Here is a 20,467-nt window from a genome sequence, read left to right as displayed (position 1 = left end):
AGGGTGCAAAGGTGCTTTACAGAGTGTTGGTCAGGATTGTTGTTTTTTCTCAGTTCCTTGCATTCCTTGTGAATCTCCTGCATTTACTGTATAGGTATGCCTGAATTCTGTAAGTCTGTCTGCTTCCATGGGTGGATGTTAAGTATTTTCATAGTTATTGCACTCTTACTTCTCAAGGATCTTTGCACTCACACACAGTTTTTACACCAGATACTCTAGCCTTGAATTTCCAGCTCTTGAACTTAAAAGCTTTTAGCAGTTTTCCAGTAGGTTTTTAGTCCTCATACTTGACAAAGAAAATACACAGAAGAGATATGAAAAGATTCAGTCAACATCTGGAAGTGGGAAGAGTTTGCAATAGGCTAAAAGTTCTTTTTCCTGTTTTCTCTCTTACAAAACTTAGAGAGCTTTGTTCTTGAAAGTGCCATAATATTTTTATATTACTATTAAATGAGCTTTTTCCATCCAGCTAAGTTTTGAATTGTGGTGCAGGTAAAATATGTTATGGCTGGACTTCAGCACACTGTCTTCTTTTTATGCTTGCTACTTTTTATTCTGTCATTAGCACAGAAAACAGTTGTGAATTAGCTCCTTTCAGATCCCCTGATAGCATGATGGTTGCAAGTGTGCTCAGAGTCTGTAGATGAGTATTTTCTTTCCTCTAATTTCCAGTATAATGAAATTGTGGAGTATGATTGCTGAATACCATGTGCAGGCCAGGCAATTCTCAGGGGGGTACAGCTGTACCCTGATTGGAGTAAGAATTGAGAGATGAAACAATTATCTTCACCTCTCCTGAAATAAACTGTTGGCACATCGTGGAGAGGAGCCTTTACTTGCTGGTCAGACTTGGGCAGAGACAAGATTGTTCCTGCTGCAGTCTGGCAGAGGCTCAAGTGTTCATTCAGTGGTAACTCAGCAAATGCTCAGAGTGCTTGTGCCTTGAACCAGACTCGCTTTTGAAAGGGAGGGTGAGCTGTGCTGCCATGGAGTGAAGGGTGCTTGCAGAAATGCCTGATCTAATCAAATAGTATTTCAGTCTTACCATATCTTTTGACTCTAAGTACCCCAGTTTGACAAATGAAGACTGTGCTTGGGTGACCATGTACCCTGGTAGCCTGCAGAAGTTTGCTGTGCTTGTGAAGAGGGAAGGGAAAGGAAGAGAATGTAACAACTCTTACTGTCTTGTCTTGAAACTTCTCTTGAAACCAAACCTCTTGAGTTTGGTTTGAGGTTCTTTTTTTGTTGATGCAGTGGAATAATAAATAAGGAAACTATTTTTATCATGAGTTAGCTCTAGTGGTGTTTGATTGTTTGTTTTTTTCCCCAGAGTACACATGGTGTTTAATATATTTTACTGTTGATGCTTGCATGACAGTACTGAAGTAAAGAAAGTACTTTGCATAATTGTTTGAAAGTTTGAAAACATGTTGGTTTTAGTAATTCAAGGAAATTAATTGTAGATAAAACTTCACTTAAATGTAGGAATTTTTCTTGTTGAAAAGGCTGGATAAATTGATTTGTAATATACTAAAATATCAGAGAGATTGGTTCATCTCTTTTCTTTCCCACATGATCATAGAATCATGAAGGTTGCAAAAGACCTCCAAGATCATTGAATCAAACCATAAATGGTTGATTACACATATTAAAATTTTAACTTAGGAAGTATTTCTATAGTCTTGTTGCGCCTATGAACTTCTGTCTCCATGTACTTTATTTTGTTTTTCTGCTCTCCTTTTTGTCTACCAGATTTCTCTTTTATCCATTTTTTAACATGTTTGGTTTCATGAATAAATTTATATGGTCTGTCAATACCAAGAGCATCTTTTTTTCTTCTGCCTTGGTTTAAAGAAACTGAAAATATGGGTGGAATATTCATCAGGAAGCTATAAAAGACTATTTCTGTACTGGTTTTGTAAAATCCCAGTTTCCTACTTTCAAGTCCAGCTGTAAGGGTTGGGCATCGGAGCAACAAAAATGTTGTACTTGGTGGTCTGACAATTTTTATCACACTGGATATGGAAGCAGTACTCTGCATGCTCTATTTAAGACTGACAAATGTCAGCTTCTCAGGGGAAGTGTTCAAACTGTGGGAGAAGTAAGGCAATTGCTGACTCCTTCCAGTTTTGATTGATGCATTCCATGAAAAATTGTACCTTTTCTGTAGGTCTGTGTTGATTGTCAATGTGTAGCTGCCCTAAGTTTTCATAAACGTGCCTGTTCCTTATTTGAGCTGTTTGAAGCTTTTCCATACTATCCTCTGTAATTCACAAAATAGTGCAAGCTGAGTGGGTTTTGCTAAGTAGGCATCAGTTCCTCCAGCCTTTTATTTGTTTTTGCCTTTGTATTTCTGAAACTTCCATAGACTATCCTTTCATAGGATATGTTGTTCCTCAAAATGGCATTAGGAATGGTTTGCTGCAGTATAAACTCCAAAGGCATTTTAGGATTGCTCCTGTCTAAAAAAACCCAGAAAATTCTCAGCTTCACGGGGCACAGACTTCTGTAGAAGAGACTGTAAATTGTTAGATGACCTAGTGAGAGAATTTTCCTTCCCTAACCTTGGATGGTGTTAACCAGCTGTTAATTAACTGTGGAGTACTTGTACTATCTGTGATCTCTTCTCCAGAACTACCCTAAAATTGAGGAAGGATTTTAGAGGAGAGACTTGTCTCCCTTCCCAGATCATTGACCATCTTGTGCTGCTTGTAAAGTGAAAGGAGTAAGGCCTTAGTCTTAGTTGGCTTTGCAGGAATACTTGAAGTCTGAAGGCCTGACCAAATTCAAAGATTTTGGGAAAGCTGAGGAATACCTGCCACAGCATCTATGTTGTGCAGTTTGAGACTCACCAAGATGTGCTGGCTACTAAAAACCCAGCTTATTTTTCTCCAGAGAGGAGAGTCAGAAGACTCTGCATGCTGCAGTCCAAAATATGTTTTTGGCAAAAATTTTTGTATAGAAGGATATAAATGACATCTTTGTCATTCCTTGAAGCTGATTTTTCCAAAACCTGCCTACAAGCTTCATGAGCTATTCATGTCTGCTGGTGTTCACATGCACTAATAAATGTGTGTGTGTTTGCTGGTGCAAGTTGTACTGTGTGGAACCAGGGTTGTGTGTTTTCTTAAACTATGCTGAGAAATGTCAAAAGCCCTAAAATACCATCTTCTTCGTGTCTTCTCTCTTTGTATCTTTGTGCACATATCCTTTGTCCTTTACCTGAGCATGTTTTAATATCAGTTCTAATTAAATGGATTCTAAGCTGTAGCAGCTCTAGTTGCAAGAGTCAAAAAATTGCAGGTTGTTCATTTGTCTGTGTCTGAATGAGTGGTTTGCATAGGCCAGTGTATTTTTTTATTGGAAAACCATTTCATCTTCATGTGGAAGAACTGAAAAAGGAAATTCATAGAAAGTACGAGTATTGTAGGTTTGACCAGCATCCAGACATTCTTTTCTGACAAAACCAAGTTGGGCATTATTGTGCTCTAGCAAGAGAAGGTATTTTATAAGTACAAATGGTTGTTGTTGCTTGCTGTTTTTCAACAAAAAAGCTTAAAAAAATCAGAGAAGCTTCTGGTTCAGTAAGCTTTATTAGTATTATTAGAAACTACACCATTGGTAAAGTTTTGCCCCCTGTACTGAGGAGTGGAAATTCTGTGTGGGCTTACAGGCAAACTTTGTAGTCGGTGAGAAGCTCTTTTTTTTTTTTTTAAGATATTTTTTATTTGGTAGTTCAAAAAATACACCTGGTTTAAAGCTAACATATGCCATATTTTCCCTGGAAATGGGAGAGGAAGTCCTCTTGTACTCTTAGTCCATCATAGCCTAAAAAGGCAATCAGTGTTGTATAAATCATATTTTGTTTTCTTTCTGTTTTTTTTTCCAATAAACTTTGTTTTTACTGATTGATTTATAAGAAAGTGTGAAATAATAATGATTGTCATAAATTTTCACAGTAAAAACTGTGAAAAAAATCACAGTAAAAACTGTTGTTTGTGAGAAACTATATTATGAGATTAGCTTTCAAAGCAGGTATTCATTTCTGTAGCATTCTTGGAATCACCACGAGCACAGCGTAGCACAGTACAGTACATCATGTCACATACTCATTATGATATCAAATTGTACTTTATGCTAGGGTACACAGACACAAAAAGTGTGTTCCTGACAGACACCAGACTCCAGGCTAATGGTGATTAATGGTTATTAGCCTGTACGTTTTGAACCTGTTAGTTTTGTTTAATCAAAAGCCAGGAAAAAGCACTTTATAACATAATATCATAGGAGTGACATTTCACTGTATATTTTCATTCCATATATTATGAAGTAGCGCAATTTCAGTAAAAAATAAAGATAGATTTTTTTGATTGAGACATGGGCAATTTCATCTCAGGTGTGGAAAGGCATCCTGTGTGTTACAAAATGCTCATTGAAGTCATCAGTTAGTGTAAATGGACATTGTTCAGTCATTTATAGTTTCATTCACCACTCTCTGTATTGCTCAGAAGTTACAAAACAGCTTTTTTCTCATTGAATGAAGTTTGTATTACTTTGCTTTTATCAGGTATTATGTCACATTAATTGTCTGCTAATTGTGCAGCCTCTGCTGACCTTTCAGATTTAGAAACCATGGAAGAAAAATCTGAGGGAAAAGGCATTAATAAAATAGATATTTAGCTGACTGACATAGTGTGGATTAGCTGAAATTTTGCAAAATTCAAGATATTAACTTGGGATTATGTCTTTAGCTGCTAGTTATTTTGGATATTTTAGGTTTCAAAATGTCAGTTGGGTGCAAACTTTGCTGATTATAATGTAACTGCAGTTATTATATGTGCATATATATATTTTTATATATGCTCTTACATTGAAATGTCTGTGCTGGTCCTCTGCATCAATCTGAGTTCCAGAGACCTGCAGAGACAAAAGCCTGGGCTGTTTTTGGGGAAAAGGAGAAGCAAGGAGAAGAGAAGATGAAAGGCTTGAAACCGAGTATGAAAGAAACTGGAGTATATCAAACACTGTATTTTTGCATTGGAGTTAAACTAAAATGTTTTAAGATACGTAGATCTTGTTGGAAATCTAAATACTAAATCTGGAGCTGAGTAGGAAGTAACATTTTCCATTTTGCAGGAAGTTGAATTGTTTTGTTGTTCCAAAAATGAAGGGGGGAGGAGGGGAGGTGGAAAGTAGCTGCATAATAAAGTGATGCATTGGAAGTACAATCTGTTTGGATCTCACAAAAAGCTCCATTTTCATTTTACGTCACAGATTTTATCTGATTTTTGGCGGATTTGTCTTATGAATCCTTCTAAGACATCAAAATGAAACATTGGTATTTTGAAAGGACAGGATTCTCTTCCTTTAGAGTTGATTTGTGAGTTGTAGTTTTTTTAATTTACACTGATTCATTTCGGTGAGTTACTGTTTCCCACTCTGCTTGATAACAGCCAATTTAAGTTATATAACTTGAGTGCAGGTACTTACATCTGCTAGAGACAGCTCTGGTAAAGTAAACATTAGTTTTTAGATTTCATTTCTCAAGTGCATTTTCTCTCAGTTCCTAAGCTAAAGGAGATTTCTTTATTTTGTCGGGCGTTTTTATTTCCTAAAGAGAGTATTTATGTCTGTGTTGATCATTCCTTGGAAAGGAAAACAGAGAGGAGGGATATTTCTTGGTTTCTGAGTGTGACATAAGTTATTACAAAAACTGTTACAGTGATGCTAGTCAGAAAGGCTGGTGATTATTCTGAAGCTGAGATGATTCAACTGACACAGTTAAAAAGGGGTTTTGCTGTTCAGATTTTACTCTGGTGTGGAACAAAAATGCTCTCAAAGTATTACAGCAAGGGGGAGATCGTAAAAGGAGATCCGATTATGCTGAATTTTTAATCCGGTTGCATAGTCCAGAGGAGAGGACCTAAGATAGAAGACAAAACACTGATTTTTAAAGCAGCGAGAAGAGCAATAAATCTGAAATTGGTTTAGGGTGTGAGGAAACTGGGACATGATATAGTTTTTCCATGTACTTTGCAAATATCTCCCATCTTAAAAACCAAATACAGAGAAGAAGGAGAATGCCAGTTCTGTGTTCTGCTCAATGAAAGAGCAGACTTAGTGAAAGGAAATATATAAACATAGTGTTTACGTATATATCACTGTTTAAATTAGCATGGGTTTTGATTTGAAAGCTTCCTGTCGCTTTCATATGCTGATCTGCTTTTTCCTTTCTTGTTTAGCATGTTGTCAAATTGAGAAGGCAGTGCAGTTCTAGTTAATAGTTAATTGATTTATTTGAGAAGTTACTTTTGAGTAAAAGGCTTTACTTTCCTTGAAGTTAGAACACATTTTCTTATTCCTTTGCAGTTTTCCCTTAATGTTTTAAGTGCTATATGACCATCTGTGACTTTTTTTTCCCTGTTTTTAATATAGCTCATCCAGTTGATTTTGAGTCACCTTACAGTACCAGACCTGTGTAGACTAGCACAAACTTGTAAGCTACTGTATCAACATTGCTGTGACCCTCTACAGTACATTCATCTCAGTTTACAACCTTACTGGGCAAGGATTAATGACACATCCCTGGAGCACCTACAGTCTCGCTGCACACTCATCCAGTGGCTGAATTTATCTTGGACTGGAAACAGGGGAGCCATCTCTGTTTCTGGATTTAGCAGGTCAGTGTCAAATGTACAGAAATGTTTTGACAAGCTCTGTTTGCAGAGCTGCTGCACGGCAGCTTCACTAAGTATTTGAAACTTTATTAAAAGGCAAAAAATGTATTGGATTTACTGTAAAGGGTGTGATTGTTATGATATAGAAAAAAGGAACTGCTAAAACAGTAGGAGATACTAAATATAGCAGCAGAAGTCCATAGCAGTCTGAAGAGTCTGCATGTTCCAAGCTGCTTGTGATGGAAAGGCTTCTTCCAGGGGGAGCAGTGTTTTGCTTTCTTCTGGGCTTCTGAACCACGCTGCTAGAACTGAGCTTTTAAAAATCCATCTTGCAAGGAAAATGTTTGTGGTTGTTCTTTGTACAGATGAGTCATCAGTAGGACGGTATTAGAATGGCTGCAGTAATAAACTGATTGCATGCTCACATGGTATGAGCCAAGTAATCACTGGAGTCCAATGTAAATGCAAATATTTTCATAAAAGTGATTTAAAACATTAGCCCTGTTGGAAAACAGGGGGGTTGCATGTGCATATTCCAATGAGCTGAAAATATGACTGTGGTGTAGGTCATTAAAATAGCAAATTTGCAGGGATTCTTCTCTGTATAACAGCCGTGTTCTCTGCTTTCTTAAGATATCATTTCTTGCTTCTTTGCTCATTTGCATTAGTTAAACAGCTTCTATCAATGCATTTCATTTACGCAAAAGTTGTTGCTTCAACTAAGGGGTAATCAGCAATGGCAGGTGAAAGCAGAAAGTGACTGATAAGAAACAGAAATGTTTAATATATCTGAGAAAGTTGTCTTAACTCTCTTTTGTTTTCTGAATGAAAAGGTTGACTCAAGTATGCAGACATTTTCTTTCCTTTCGTGCCTAAGTTCCTTACCTGAGGAAGTAAAATATATTGAAGAAATATTTTGTCAAGATGACAAAATGGGAATGTCTCTTCTCTTTTTCCAGACCCTCCAGTATAATCCAAGAATCCTATGCCTCTTTTGTGCTTATTGGTAGGGAAAGAAAATACACATCGGCTAGTTGTTGAATTGGGTACAAAAATTTCTCCTAAATTTGGATTTTGTGTTAGATACTTTATGCAGAGGATAAATATGCAAGCTTTAATTGGGAATTCAGCTCTGAAATCATGAAGTGCCTGCTTTCTGATGCTTAACTATTAAGTCTATCTTTTGAAAACTTAACATATGTGAATCTTTGTGGCAACTTTTTTCATTTCCACGATTTATTGTTTTTTTTAGTATACAGTACTGCAAAAAGTCTTTGTAGTATTGTAAGAAATTATTGCCAGATTCAGAGACTTATAAACCTTACCAGTCAGAAACTGGCATTTCTGACTTCTACTTAGTTGAAAATTACTTTACTATTACTAATTTTTTTTTTCTTCAGTGCTGAATTACTAGTAACATATATGTGTATACAGTGTTTTTAAATAATAAATATTCATTATCTGTCTATAAATAATCTGTGAGTAAATGTTTTCTGTTTCTATTTCTTACAAGGAATGATATTTATTTATAACAAATGGGAATAAAAATTTGACATTGTTGCAATTCTGAAATTAGCTGTAGGAAATAGTGTTTCTTGGAAGAGATGGATGCAGTCTGGGAATGGGAGGTGCAGTTCAATCGTAAATTTTAGAAGCAAAGTTATAAGTTAAATAATTTGCATGTCTAAACTGTGCTTATCATTTTCCCTTGTGAAACAAAGTTTCTGCACTGTAACTAGGTCTGGCCTTAAACTTTTTTCTGTTAAAGAAATGATTTTGCAACCCTTTCTTCTGTAAAAGCCTTTTCTAGTAAAATCCCCAACCTAAGTTTTTCTTTTGACGGTCTTCATCAGCACATTTGTCAGATTTGCTGGCCTCCAGGAGAGGAAAATTTGCTGCTCATTTGCTATGAAAGTATCTACTAATAGAGGAGATTCATTAGAACAAGACTTGCTTTTCACCATTTTTCCTTTTGTCCAAAACCAGGATACATATATTTTTGCATTTTTCTCAGCATTTGGAGTTACAGTTGTCAGTGTTGAATTCAAAACTGGTAGAGTTGGTTTAATTCTTACAGTAGTACAGTTTAAGTTATGGTTTCTACAAGTCAGGGTATGTTTAAGTGCTATTCTGGCTTAAATCTTATTTTGGAAAATATCTTTCAAAAATGTTTTTATCTGTTGTTTCTTACGACAGTCTTATAAGTAGTAGCTTGTATACATTTGTAATTTTAAAATGTTCATCTAGGCATGAAATGATTGAAAATACTAAGAAATACATATTTTCTTCAGAAATGTATTAGAGTGAAAAGAAGTTAAAAGCAATTTTAGGAAATGTGACTGGAGCAAATACTGTATTATCATGAGAAGACAGAATGCTTCAGGCATATGAACATCCTGAGGCAAAGCTGAAGGTATTTTAACTTATTGATAACATCTACTCCTTAGGGCTAAAAATTGCTATCATAAATTTTTCATTTCAGCATATAATATAAATTAACTAAACTTTAAATTAGATTGAACTAAAAGTGTACAAAAAAGTGAAAGGAGTATCTGAGCAGTCTCAGGAGCCTGAAATGTAAAATGACAGGGAATAAGCAAAGATTTCACAGCAAGCATTACATAAGCAGCTCTGCATTTCTCTTGGCTTTAGAGTCTGGTGCATCTCTTCATGCCAGGGGGAAATATCAGTGAGGGAGGGTAGGACCTATATAGGAAGAGTGAGGGGAGTTGATTGGAGGAGTAATAAGTATTGAGATGCTGCATAAATGCTCTGAGGTTTAAACAGCTCAAGGACAATGACAGTTTAAAAACTGAGTTCTGCATGCAGATTTCCTTGGATCACTGATAATGTCATTAACTCGTTTAAACTCTTTTGCTTTAAATATCTGAGGAATTAGGATTTTTATTTACATCTGACATTTTACACTGTGAAAATGAATTAATAGTGTTTTATTTTCAGGTTAGTGATGCAGTATTTGCATGGCAAGCACATCCAGGAATATTTCTTTAACGGTTTTGTTGTTGTTGACGATTGAAGGCTTTCGTTGCCTTTAGTAGAAGTGTGTTCTGACAATATTTAATTTGGTGAGGCTTTGCTAGAAGTCAAACTAGAAGGAGAGTCAGAGAAATTACTGAAATATGCACCAAACAGTCATAGAAAATGGGAGCAATGTGTGACTTTACAGGGATTCTGTATTTAACAATCAGGTCTGTCTCTTGCTTTAATTTCCAGAAGCTTTTAGTAAAACTAGGGTTGGCTGAGAGAAAGTTACAACATTTTTTTTTGCATGTTTTTCTTGATATAGTTTATCTGTGTTGAGAAAAGCACAAGATCGGATACTTGATATTCCTGCTTGATACCTACTTACATGCCATGTTTTAGGATTTACTTACCAAAAAGAAATTGTAATACATGCTAGAATATAAAATAACATTGTACCAATTAGAATAGCTAGAGGAAGGGAAAGTGACTTAATTTTAAAACCAAATTACCTTACAAAGTCTCACTCTTAAGCATGAATACTTGCATGTGCCAAGAGAACCAAGATGTGTGTCCAAATCAATTTGTCTGGCATGTGGTCTCACCATCCTGTGCTGCTCCTATCCTTCATCTCCTAATCTGTGTGCCCTGAGAAACTGCCTGCACAAGTGTTCAAGGGTGTCAGTCACCTGCTAATCTGACTTCCACCAACACACAACTCTGTTCCAGCCCTTGTGATGCCATTTGTTCTTTTTCCTTCTCCTACACCTCTGTGTACCCAGTTGTTCTGCACTCATACCAACCTTAACACTTGAGTTACAATTACCTGTGCTAGATGCTGCTGCTGTCATGTAACGTGGCACTCTTGAAAGGAAATGCATCACTGTGAATTTAAAAATATATGAACAGGTCTTTAAGAAGGATATTAAAATTGAATTCTACTAACCATTTTATTAAATGCAAAACTGTAATTGTAAGGCAGAAAGTCCTCTGTGAGCTTGTGCAAGTAATCATATAGATAGAACTAAGTAAGAAAGAGGGGTTCTCAAGATCTTGGAAGTCAAATGAGGAAGAATAAAATCCAGGTGGGTTTTGACATTTTGCTTGTCTGCTGGCAGGCTCTGGAAACAGGAGACCTGAGTAGCTGGAGGGAGCGTGGGGTTGGCTTGAAGCAGACATAAATGGCTGTTTAATGAAATACTGATTCTAGGAGGCTTATACCAAGGAAGGCCTGGCAAATGGGGCAGTATTGTATCTGTCAAGTAACAGATGTAACATCCCTAACATGGATGCTAATGTAAGGTAACACTACAAGGGAAAGTGAAAAGGAAAAGGATTCTGTACAACGCTGTGTTGTTCACAAATGGAAGTTGCTTCCCTTTTCCACTCTCTCTCTTGGATACCAAATTCAAATATATTTCAATGAGTATAAAATCAGTAGTGAAGATTTTAACTGAAAAAAGATTTGGTAAAATCAGCATAATAGAAAACTGTTGTGTTAATTGCACTAAGGGAATGTAAGATATGTAGCTAACTGCATTTAGGGAGGATAAGTAGATGAAAGAGAGCAGGACTACTACTGATCCCTACTTTTTGTGGAGTTTTCAGTAATTTTGTACAGAGACATATAGAGTAAGGGAGGATCATTAAGTCAAGACTGAATTATAGGTTCTAGATCCACCAGAAAGCATTGGAGGAAATGTGATGTGTTCAGTACCTGCATAAGCACATGTCTAAAGGTATTTTGAGAATTTTGTTTGGGAGGTGTTACATTCTGACATTGAAGAATACTATCTCTTTTACCCTGGATTTTAATTTTGGATCATGAGATATGTTTACGATGTACACATGAATTACAAGACTGGAAATTGTTAGTGGGCTAAGTAACCCTGTGATCATGATGGGTTTAACCATGAGCAAATATCATCCTGCCTGCTAATAGATATATCTGATATTTCAGGAAAACTTCACTAAACTTACTTCCCAAAAGGAAGTAGGGGGGTTAAAAATAAGCAGTAGTTCTTGAGAATAGGCAGAAGGCGATGGAAAGTGGGATTCCTTTTTTTATGACCAACAACAATCCCCTCCCCCCGGGAAAAAAACCCCAAACCCTCCAAAAGCCCCACCCTCCAAAAACCAGAAAGAAACAAAACTGAACAACCAAAAGGCCTGAAATGCTGCTGTATAATGTTAGTATAAACTTCAAGGGAAAGGCCCAATGCACTGTCTAGCAAAAGAAATGTGCATGTTCACATTATCCTAGGCTGTTCAGTCATATTTTATAGCAAACATGAAGGGATGAAGAGAAATTGCTTCAGAAATAGTGTGTATAAAATATTGATAATAAAAACAAAACTAAAGGGATGGATGACTGCAGAACAGAGGAGAGACTGAGAACAGGAACCAGTCCATCCTCAGTGATTAAAGACGGGTATGTGAAAAAATGTGAAGAAATTTTGATTTGGGTAGAAGGTGCTTTTTTGGGTGTTGTTTGTTTTCAGATTAGCTCAATGAAGCCAGTCACTCAGAGACTGTTAAGCCTCAGAAGTATGAAGACCATGCCACATTTGTTTTGAAAGTATGAGAACCTTGCCATATGGCTCTGCATGGAGATCCATGTGGAAAGACAGCCCAAAAACCTCTATCCTGAGCAGTCTGTTTAATTCAAACAAAGATCAGGTGTCCCCACAGAACTGTGCATTTCTGCCCAGTGTTCTCTGCCCTGTGCTGCTTGTTGACTTCCTCAGATTCCTCCTTCTTTTCCTGTTCCTCTCTTTCCTACATGCATGTCCACTCATTCTTGTACCCTGCTGCTGCATGTACCTTATCCCCCTTTTGTTTCTGTTTCATGTCTCCTAAATAACCTTTTCCAACAAGGCAGCAAAGCCATGAAGGGCAGTGCTTGTTGCTGTCACTGTGTTTGGTCTCTGTCTGTGTGTTTCAAGTGTAATGAGTTTAAATAAAATGTTATGAGGATAATAATTCCTCCAGCTGGTGAGCCTGGAGTTCTTCTCCTTGTCTAGGGGGTTAACTGAGTGTTTCCCTGACCTGGTAATGTTAACTTTTAATAGTCCTAGAAGGAGAAAAGCATTGATCTCTGCTAACATTTATAACAGCCAAGCCCTGTTAAATTATATGGCAGTTAAACTAACATCCATTATTGTAATAGAGTAATTCATAAAATATTTATTTGTTAACAAATTAAAAGCTAGAGGTATAATAAGTGGTGACTGACAAAGTTTTATGGAAAATACCATCATTCAAACAAACCTGATAATTTGTTGATGAAAGAAGCTGTGTGAATGTATTGTTAAAGCACTCATTAAATAGAGGAATTGGCTAATTGGTAATCAGCAATGTATCCATATATCTCTACTCTGATTTCCAGGGGATTTCCATCCTGCATTTCTCCATAATAGTGTTGAACTCTATTGCTAATCTAAAATAGCACTTAAATGTTTAAATACCTGATGTTAATTCTTGTGGATTGTTGTGTCATTTCAGCTCTGACATTGCCACAGGAAGGCTTACCAGTCTCTGTGCATTCACTGTATCCAGTATGGAAACTGCTTGGTGTTTTATTAAAGTCTGACTTTAAAAGCTAAAATAGAGCCTAAATAGAGACTGCAGAGTTAGAAAAAAAAACAGTGGAGGAGTAGACTTGCAGACCATCCATGGCAGAACTCCTGTGGCTCTGAGGCTTATGTCTCCCCTTCCTGAGTGTCTCAGACCCTCTCTTTGTTTCTGTTTGCTTAGGCTCATAGAAATGTTGGATGTTAGGGACCTCTGAAGGTCGTCTACTCCAAGCTCCCACTTGAAGTGCCAGTGTCCCCAACGCTAGATCAGGTCAGTCAAGGTTTCAGGTGACTCTTTTCAGGTGACTCCATTCCAGGGATGGAGATGCCACCCAGGAATCTCCTTTTCCCTCTGTATTACATAGGATCTATATAATCACACTAAGGTCATGTAATATGCAAGGTGAAAGGAATAAAGAAAGGTGATAATGAACAGCAAGTATGACTTGAGTAAGGAAAAAATAAGGAAAGGAGGCAGCTTGAAAACTTGGATCTTGAAAGATGGATTTCAAGTCTTGGGCTTGGGGTGTCATTAAGGAATGCCTCCCTGAGTGTGTCTTCTAAGACCAGCAGCAATTTCATACTAAGCTTCAGCATGAACAAATGCTTGGGAAGGATAATAACTCTTTCCTTGCAGCAATAGGAGTTTTTGTGTAAGCAGGAGCCTTGTGTTGGTCTGCCATTTTTATTCCATCAGTTAAACCCAAGAAGTAATATTGACTTCATGGTGGAAGTGTCAGAACCTGAAGCTGCTTTTGTCTGCCTGAATGTTTTTGTAGGATAGAACTGGTAAGAGAACAGATCAGAATATTTATTAAGAGAAACTAATTCATGCTCTTTCACATGTAGATCCATTATTCTAGGAAATAACATGGGAAACTCATTATAACCTGTAGTTTAAGACACTAGTTTTTCTACTGGAGGAACTATCAAAATATAAGCATGGCAATTTAATCTTACTAAATATCAAGCTTACAGGCCTAGTGGTTAATTTACAGTTTGAAGGTTATCTTTGAAATGAAAAGGGACTAAGTTTGTGTCGTTTTGGTTAAAACTCGGATTAGAGATAAAAGAGCTTGAGATTCTGACACAAGATCTCTGACAGGAAAGCAAAATACAGAGACCATCAAAGTTTCTACATTTTGGGTCTTTTCTCATATGATATATTAATTTTTTATAATTCCAATGAAAGGAATATATTCCATATATTCCTTAGGAATTTGTATTCTAGAACAGCTAGCAGGTATTGATTCTGACTTGTTAATGAAAAGAATGAGATGTTTTTTTGCCTGGAAGTCCTAAAGCAGTTCTGAATAGATAATCCGTTTAAAAGTATTTGTTTAACCTAATTTTTATATTTGCAGATCTTTCTGAGATAAATATGAAATTATTGGTGTAAACTTGCAGGCCATTGTCAAAATTGGCTTTCAGCTGTTTTAAAACATTTCAAATATGATCAGTGTTTTACTTTGCTCCATTATCTCAGAGTTAATAACAAAGCATGTTCTAACCTCCTAAATCAAAACAGAATTATCAAGACTATTGTCTTTTCTTTGTTGAAAAGAATTATTTCCTGGTTTGCACGGTTGAGGTTTTGACAGTATTCAGACTCTCACCTGAAAGTATGTTAATTTTTCACTTAAAACATGGGCTTCTTTTACAGGTTCCTGAAAGTCTGTGGCTCTGAACTAGTACGTCTTGAGTTGTCTTGTGGCCATTTCCTCAATGAAACATGCTTGGAGGTCATCACTGAAATGTGTCCAAATCTTCAGGAGTTAAATCTCTCATCATGTGATAAAATACCACCTCAGGCTTTCAACCACATAGCCAAAGTGGGCAGCCTAAAGCGTCTCATTCTCTACAGAACGAAAGTGGAGGTAGGAACAGCTATTTTCAACCTTTGCAATAAGTATTTCCAATCCTGATAAAGCTGGTTTGGGGTTTGGTTTTTTCCCAATAATGAAGAAGTAAATTAGTATTTTAAGTGTCAGTTCAGAGCTAAATTCAGAAAATCCAAAGGTAGTTTCAAAAACCTTAGGATGGTTTTTTATTTTCAGAATAGTTTTTGGCCTGCATGTTTTAACTTTCATGGTAGGTTGGTGACTTTTCACCACCTGTTTTAAGCAATGTGGTAAAATAACAAATTTTTAAAATTACAAATTTCTAGATTCCTACAGTCTTTGTATATTAGCAGTAATTGAGACACAGAACACAAGTTTTTCATAAAACTTCTCATTTACAGTCTAAAAATTATCTCTTTATACAGTTACTTGCCCAAATCAGAGTTGTTACTGCTTGCTGCAACACATTTCCTCTCTAAGATGGAATGGCTTTGTGTGCTACAAGTAGCTGAGAAGTCTGTTGTAGTTTGCTACATTTTACAAATATTGTATCCTTATAAACTTAGCAGTTTGGATCAGAAAAATTCCATTCTCTCTCAGTAGCTACATTGCTTAGGTGTTACAACCTTGCCAGCATGGTTTACCTGGGAGCTGTTCTACTTTTGTGTTGCAAAAGCTGTGCCAGAATGGGGGCAAACCCATGTCTCTGCAGGCTTTTTTCCTAGCTTCTAATTCTAGATTTAACATTTTAAGAAGGATTTGGTTGTGTGTGTTACTTGTGTTTGTGCTTTTGGTGCACAGAAGTCAGGCTGTGACTCTGGATTGTGTGGGGTGTTAATCTGTGGTGTGATGAAGGGAGTGAAGTTGGAACAGTAGGTTCTGTCAACCAGATGTGCAAGGGACATCTGGAGTTAAGATTAAATATTGCATTCATAAGCACCTGACACACATGTTAGAGTTAGTTGGGTCTTGTTGTCCTTTATTTGGTGAATCCTAAGTCTGTTTGTGCCAAGTTCCAGCCAGGTGTCTGTAATGGAGTGGGTAACACAAGGCAGATTGAAGGGTGATCTACCTGGTGTTGAGTGATGCTTACTGTGGGCTGTGCAGTCACCATGACTTTGTGGTAGCTGCTCTCTGTATTGAAGCAAGTATTATTTTCTTCAAACCACAAAGAAAATTGGTGAGCCCTGCATTTTTTGAATAGAGCTGTATTGGTGCCTTGGGTGTATCTGTTCTGTTTCTACAATACCAGTCTTTTTGTTAATCTTGGGTAAACCTTTTTATTTCATTTTGACTGTTGGCTCTAATTCACAAAGCTTTTTCAGATCCAGGAAAGATCATTGTATCAGAGGTAGTGATTTTATTATTTTATTTTTTTTACTGTTGATTGATCAGAATCTTCTTGATTCTACTCAGGTAACTTCTGAAGTTTGAGACTTCATGCTTGTAATAGCGCAGCAGATGAAATGTACTCTGAGGTGATTGGTAACTCATTCTTCTGCTACTGCTTTGCTGAGCAGAGCTTGAAATTAAACTGAATGTGGGTAAATACTTCCTGACTTTGAAGCCCTTACATTGTGAAGATTCACTTCTCCCTTTCATGTGTATGGACATGCCTCTGCTTGTAGCTGACAAGAACATTCATTCATAATCAAGTTTATATAACATTGTGTTTCCATTTTATATGTATGTTTGAACAAAAGGCAGTGTTCCTAATAAACAGTGGAAGAGAAATTTCTGGAAATTTAAATAGGTAAATTTGAGACGATGTTTGGGTGTTACTTGTTAATATGAAGCCACTTAACAGTATACATTGTGCATCACAGGTCAAAAAATAGAAGGGAAAGAATGAAGATGTGGCATAGGACTTGAATTAGAGCATTAGAACTACAAAAGTCCCAGATTTTTAGAAACAACATTATCTTTCTCAATATGAGCTTCTCTTAGTGCAAACCTTTGGTTATCTGTACAAAATAGGCTGCCATTCCTTCTGTACTTTTCAGCTAGTACAGAAATCTTGTTAGTAAGTGATGGCTATGTGCAAAAAAGGATAGATTGATCAAGCATGCTGTCAAGTGATTGAGACTTCTCTGAAACTTGTCAAAGAACTGTTAGGATTCTTGATTTTTGTGAAATTTCTACTGCTGTCTTCGTTGTTGGAGCTTCTGAGGAGCAAACAGAGGAACAATGCTAATGATTAACCAAGAACTTGGCATTGTATTGTTGCCAACTGGATCTGCACAGTGAAAAGAATCTGAGGCTGTGAATCCACTAAGAAAAAAATGCAAGCTGATAACAAGTATGTGTTTATTATGAGAAAATAAGAAGGTGATAAGAACAGAGCTGATACAGTGCTCTGTTAACGTTCTGTTTCAAAATCCAAGAAGAAGAAACCAAAAGAAAAATCATTTCATTTAGATTGTTTTCCTAAATAATTCAGGGGCTTACTTTTTTTCCTAAACCAAGCAATGAGCAAAATAAACTACAAAATTTTCATGTGTTTGAGCACATCTGGGTAAATAGTACAATTTTTTCTCTTGGTTGTGGATTTGGACATGTGATTAAATAACACAGGAAGAGATGAAGATTTTCCATCCTATTGGTCAGCATATAATAATGCTGTTTCTGGTTTTGCATTATTATGCTTAATAAAAATACAGAATTAATATTTTAATAAAATAAATGGTATTTCTCCCATACACACTCCCAAGTACCTGCCCAGATCCAGGATTTTCTTGCAGTATAAGTCCTACTGTAGCCTTTTCCTTTTCTGCCTTTTAACACTGAAAAAGAGGAAAAAAGTTCTTTCAACATCTAAATTTAAAGTATTTGTTATACTTTTTCCAGGTATATGATTACTGTGACACTAACAAATAAATTCTAAGGAAACACTCTGCTGAAACACTGACTACTATTAATGATTTTTTTTAAGTGCATAGATTTTGAGGGCAATGGAAACTCAATAAATTTAATAATGTTATGTTGTCTGAGCAATTGTAATTACAGTTTCTTCTCACTTTAGCTGTTTGCTTTGAATAGGTTTTGTATTTAAAAATGTTGCCATTGTTTCTGTAATCAAAAGCTGCAGTTTTTAAGTGTATGTTTTTAGTGAAATGGGCAAGGCTGGTGTTTTGCTACTTAGTGTACTGCTGCTTTGGAACATTGCTGTACCCTCTGGAGAATGTTGTAGTCTTTGGTCTTAACCCTGTTGATTCTTAAGGCCACAAGTAATGTTATTTCCTTGACATATTGAGTGTGAAGTTCTGTGTATAAAATTGTTTTCTAACCTCTGAATTGAGGCTTCCAATACCTTTGAATGATTTCAACATTTCTGTTAGAAGAAGTCCAGTGACTTTAAATAACTTTTCAATTACTAAAAAATGTGTCCTGCATGGCTATCCTCCTCCCCACCAAATGTGGCTCACTTTTCCAGTGCTTTAAGTTCATTAGAGATTCTTAAAGGTTGTTTGATTATGTATATGCTTGAATAATTTGTGTTTTGCTTTAAGAAACTGATCTCAACTTTTTATAAATGTAATTTCTTTGTTCTCAACACCACTGTTATACTTGTGGGATTTTTGTGCTGATGGAATTAGTATTTACTGATACATAACTCCTTAATGTTTATTTGTTGAGTGTATTCACAGCATAACTTAAGCACTTGTTGGCCTTGGTACTTTTGAAGAATACAATGAACAATGTATTGTTGTATACAGTAATTGGCAATGCACATCTTTATCCTTGAGCATGAATATTATCTTAATTGAATGCTTATTGTGAAGTATTTAGTCCATATAAATAATGCAGCCAAAAATGTATATTTAAAGAAACCAAAGCCACAATTACAGTAGGCGAATTTGTCAGTCTTCTTACTGATGGGTGTAAATTTTAATGTAAGATGATATATTTCATATTGCATGATATTCTGAAATCTTTCTAATGTGTAAAGAAAAAAAAAGTAAAGATTGTATTGCAATTATATTTGAGATACAAAATGAACTAAATTCAAATCTAATTACAATGGACAAAGGACTTTTTTTTTCACACATTTTAAAGCAAGTGTTGTATTTATAGATTTTATCTCTGATAATTTTAACCAAAAGCAAATTTGGAACTTGGGTAGCTGCAAGAGAGGACACTGGAAATCCTGGATGCCAAAAAGAAGCAGAAGAATCATAGCAGTGAATGTAATAACTCTTATTTTCTTATACTATGAGCAATATAACATTTAATGTTGCCATAAAAATGTCCAACAGTGTTTTCAGAAATACCCTATTATGGGTCACATCATACTTTTGAGAGCTATTGTTTAAAGTTTATTGTTTCAGTTTGGGCAAAGTTCCATTGGCTTGGGTATGAATCTTTAGGATGAAGAGTTGCAAGCAAATAGTGGAAAAAAAAAGGTGAAAGGCTCTAGCTGGAATGTGGATTCTTGGAATCAAGTTGAGTCAGTGACAATCATGTGATACAAGGGCCTTGATGGTGCTTTTTCATTTCATGTCAGGCTCACAGTGTGGAATTTGGTTGTTTGAGCCTGTAATGTGAAGTGAGGGGGAAGAAGAATGTGTAAAACAGATTTGCAGACATAAGGGAGGACATAATTTGACCAAATACAGCAAAATCAAAATACAGTAATTTAATTAACTGCAGAGAGTATTACTTTCATTGAATTAATTCAGTAATTGCTGTGTTGCTGTGTCCCAGTCCCTGCTGTGCCCCTGGCACTGCCAAGTAGGTGTAGAGAACAGAAAGGTGCCCCTGTATATTCTGAATCCCAGCTTGCAAATGATACTGGGCTGTGTTTCTGAAGAGCCAGGTTGTTCTGACTTTTGAGAGGCTGCACCTGCACTTGTTAATGAGGCTCATTCCACCTTGTTCTTCTCTTGCCTCACACTTAGGAGTGTCCATATTGTATCAGTGTCTTGAAATGTGTCATAAAGTTTTGGAGACAGAAGTTTTATCACAGTCTTAAAAATGATATCTCAGAAATGGTCCTATAATCCATGTGCATTAGGGAGATATGGGCAGCAGATTTTTAATGAATACATTTCAATTGTCTCCCTTTTCATCATGTTTCTCTCCCTGTTTTATCATCCAGGGTGATAGCTGATGGATACCTGGGGGAGAATAGAATTCCTGTTCTAATGCCAGCTTCTAGAATGGAGGAAAATGATTTGCTGCCATGTTTATTTGGAATCTATAAAAGAAAATTGTCTGCATTAATGGCAGAGGGCATTACTCATTACCCTTGTGATTGTGGTATTTAAGGACAGGGTGGGGGCCTCATCCTGGAAAGGGACTGGGTCCTACATCTCTTGCCAGCATTTTTCAGTTGGTTTGCAGATGCCAGCAGAGCTGGATCCAGGTGGTCTGAGCTAAACAGTTTCCAGAA

General features: G+C 36.4%; 1 protein-coding gene across 3 annotated transcripts in view; it reads left to right on the top strand.

Annotated features, from left to right (window-relative positions):
* Window positions 1-20,467, top strand: part of FBXL4 (F-box and leucine rich repeat protein 4) — a 62,263-nt gene that overhangs the window by 16,285 nt on the left and 25,511 nt on the right. For all 3 annotated transcript variants that reach the window (XM_036379856.1, XM_054514251.1, XM_036379857.1), the window contains 2 exons: window positions 6,436-6,680; window positions 14,898-15,111. In XM_036379856.1, coding sequence (XP_036235749.1) covers window positions 6,436-6,680; window positions 14,898-15,111 — 459 coding nt within the window. The remainder of the gene's footprint in view (window positions 1-6,435; window positions 6,681-14,897; window positions 15,112-20,467) is intronic.

The sequence above is a fragment of the Molothrus ater genome, chromosome 3, assembly GCF_012460135.2.
Source record: "Molothrus ater isolate BHLD 08-10-18 breed brown headed cowbird chromosome 3, BPBGC_Mater_1.1, whole genome shotgun sequence".
NCBI lineage: Eukaryota > Metazoa > Chordata > Aves > Passeriformes > Icteridae > Molothrus > Molothrus ater.
Note: the sequence above shows the minus strand (reverse complement) of the source record. Positions and strands in the feature narration are given on the sequence as shown.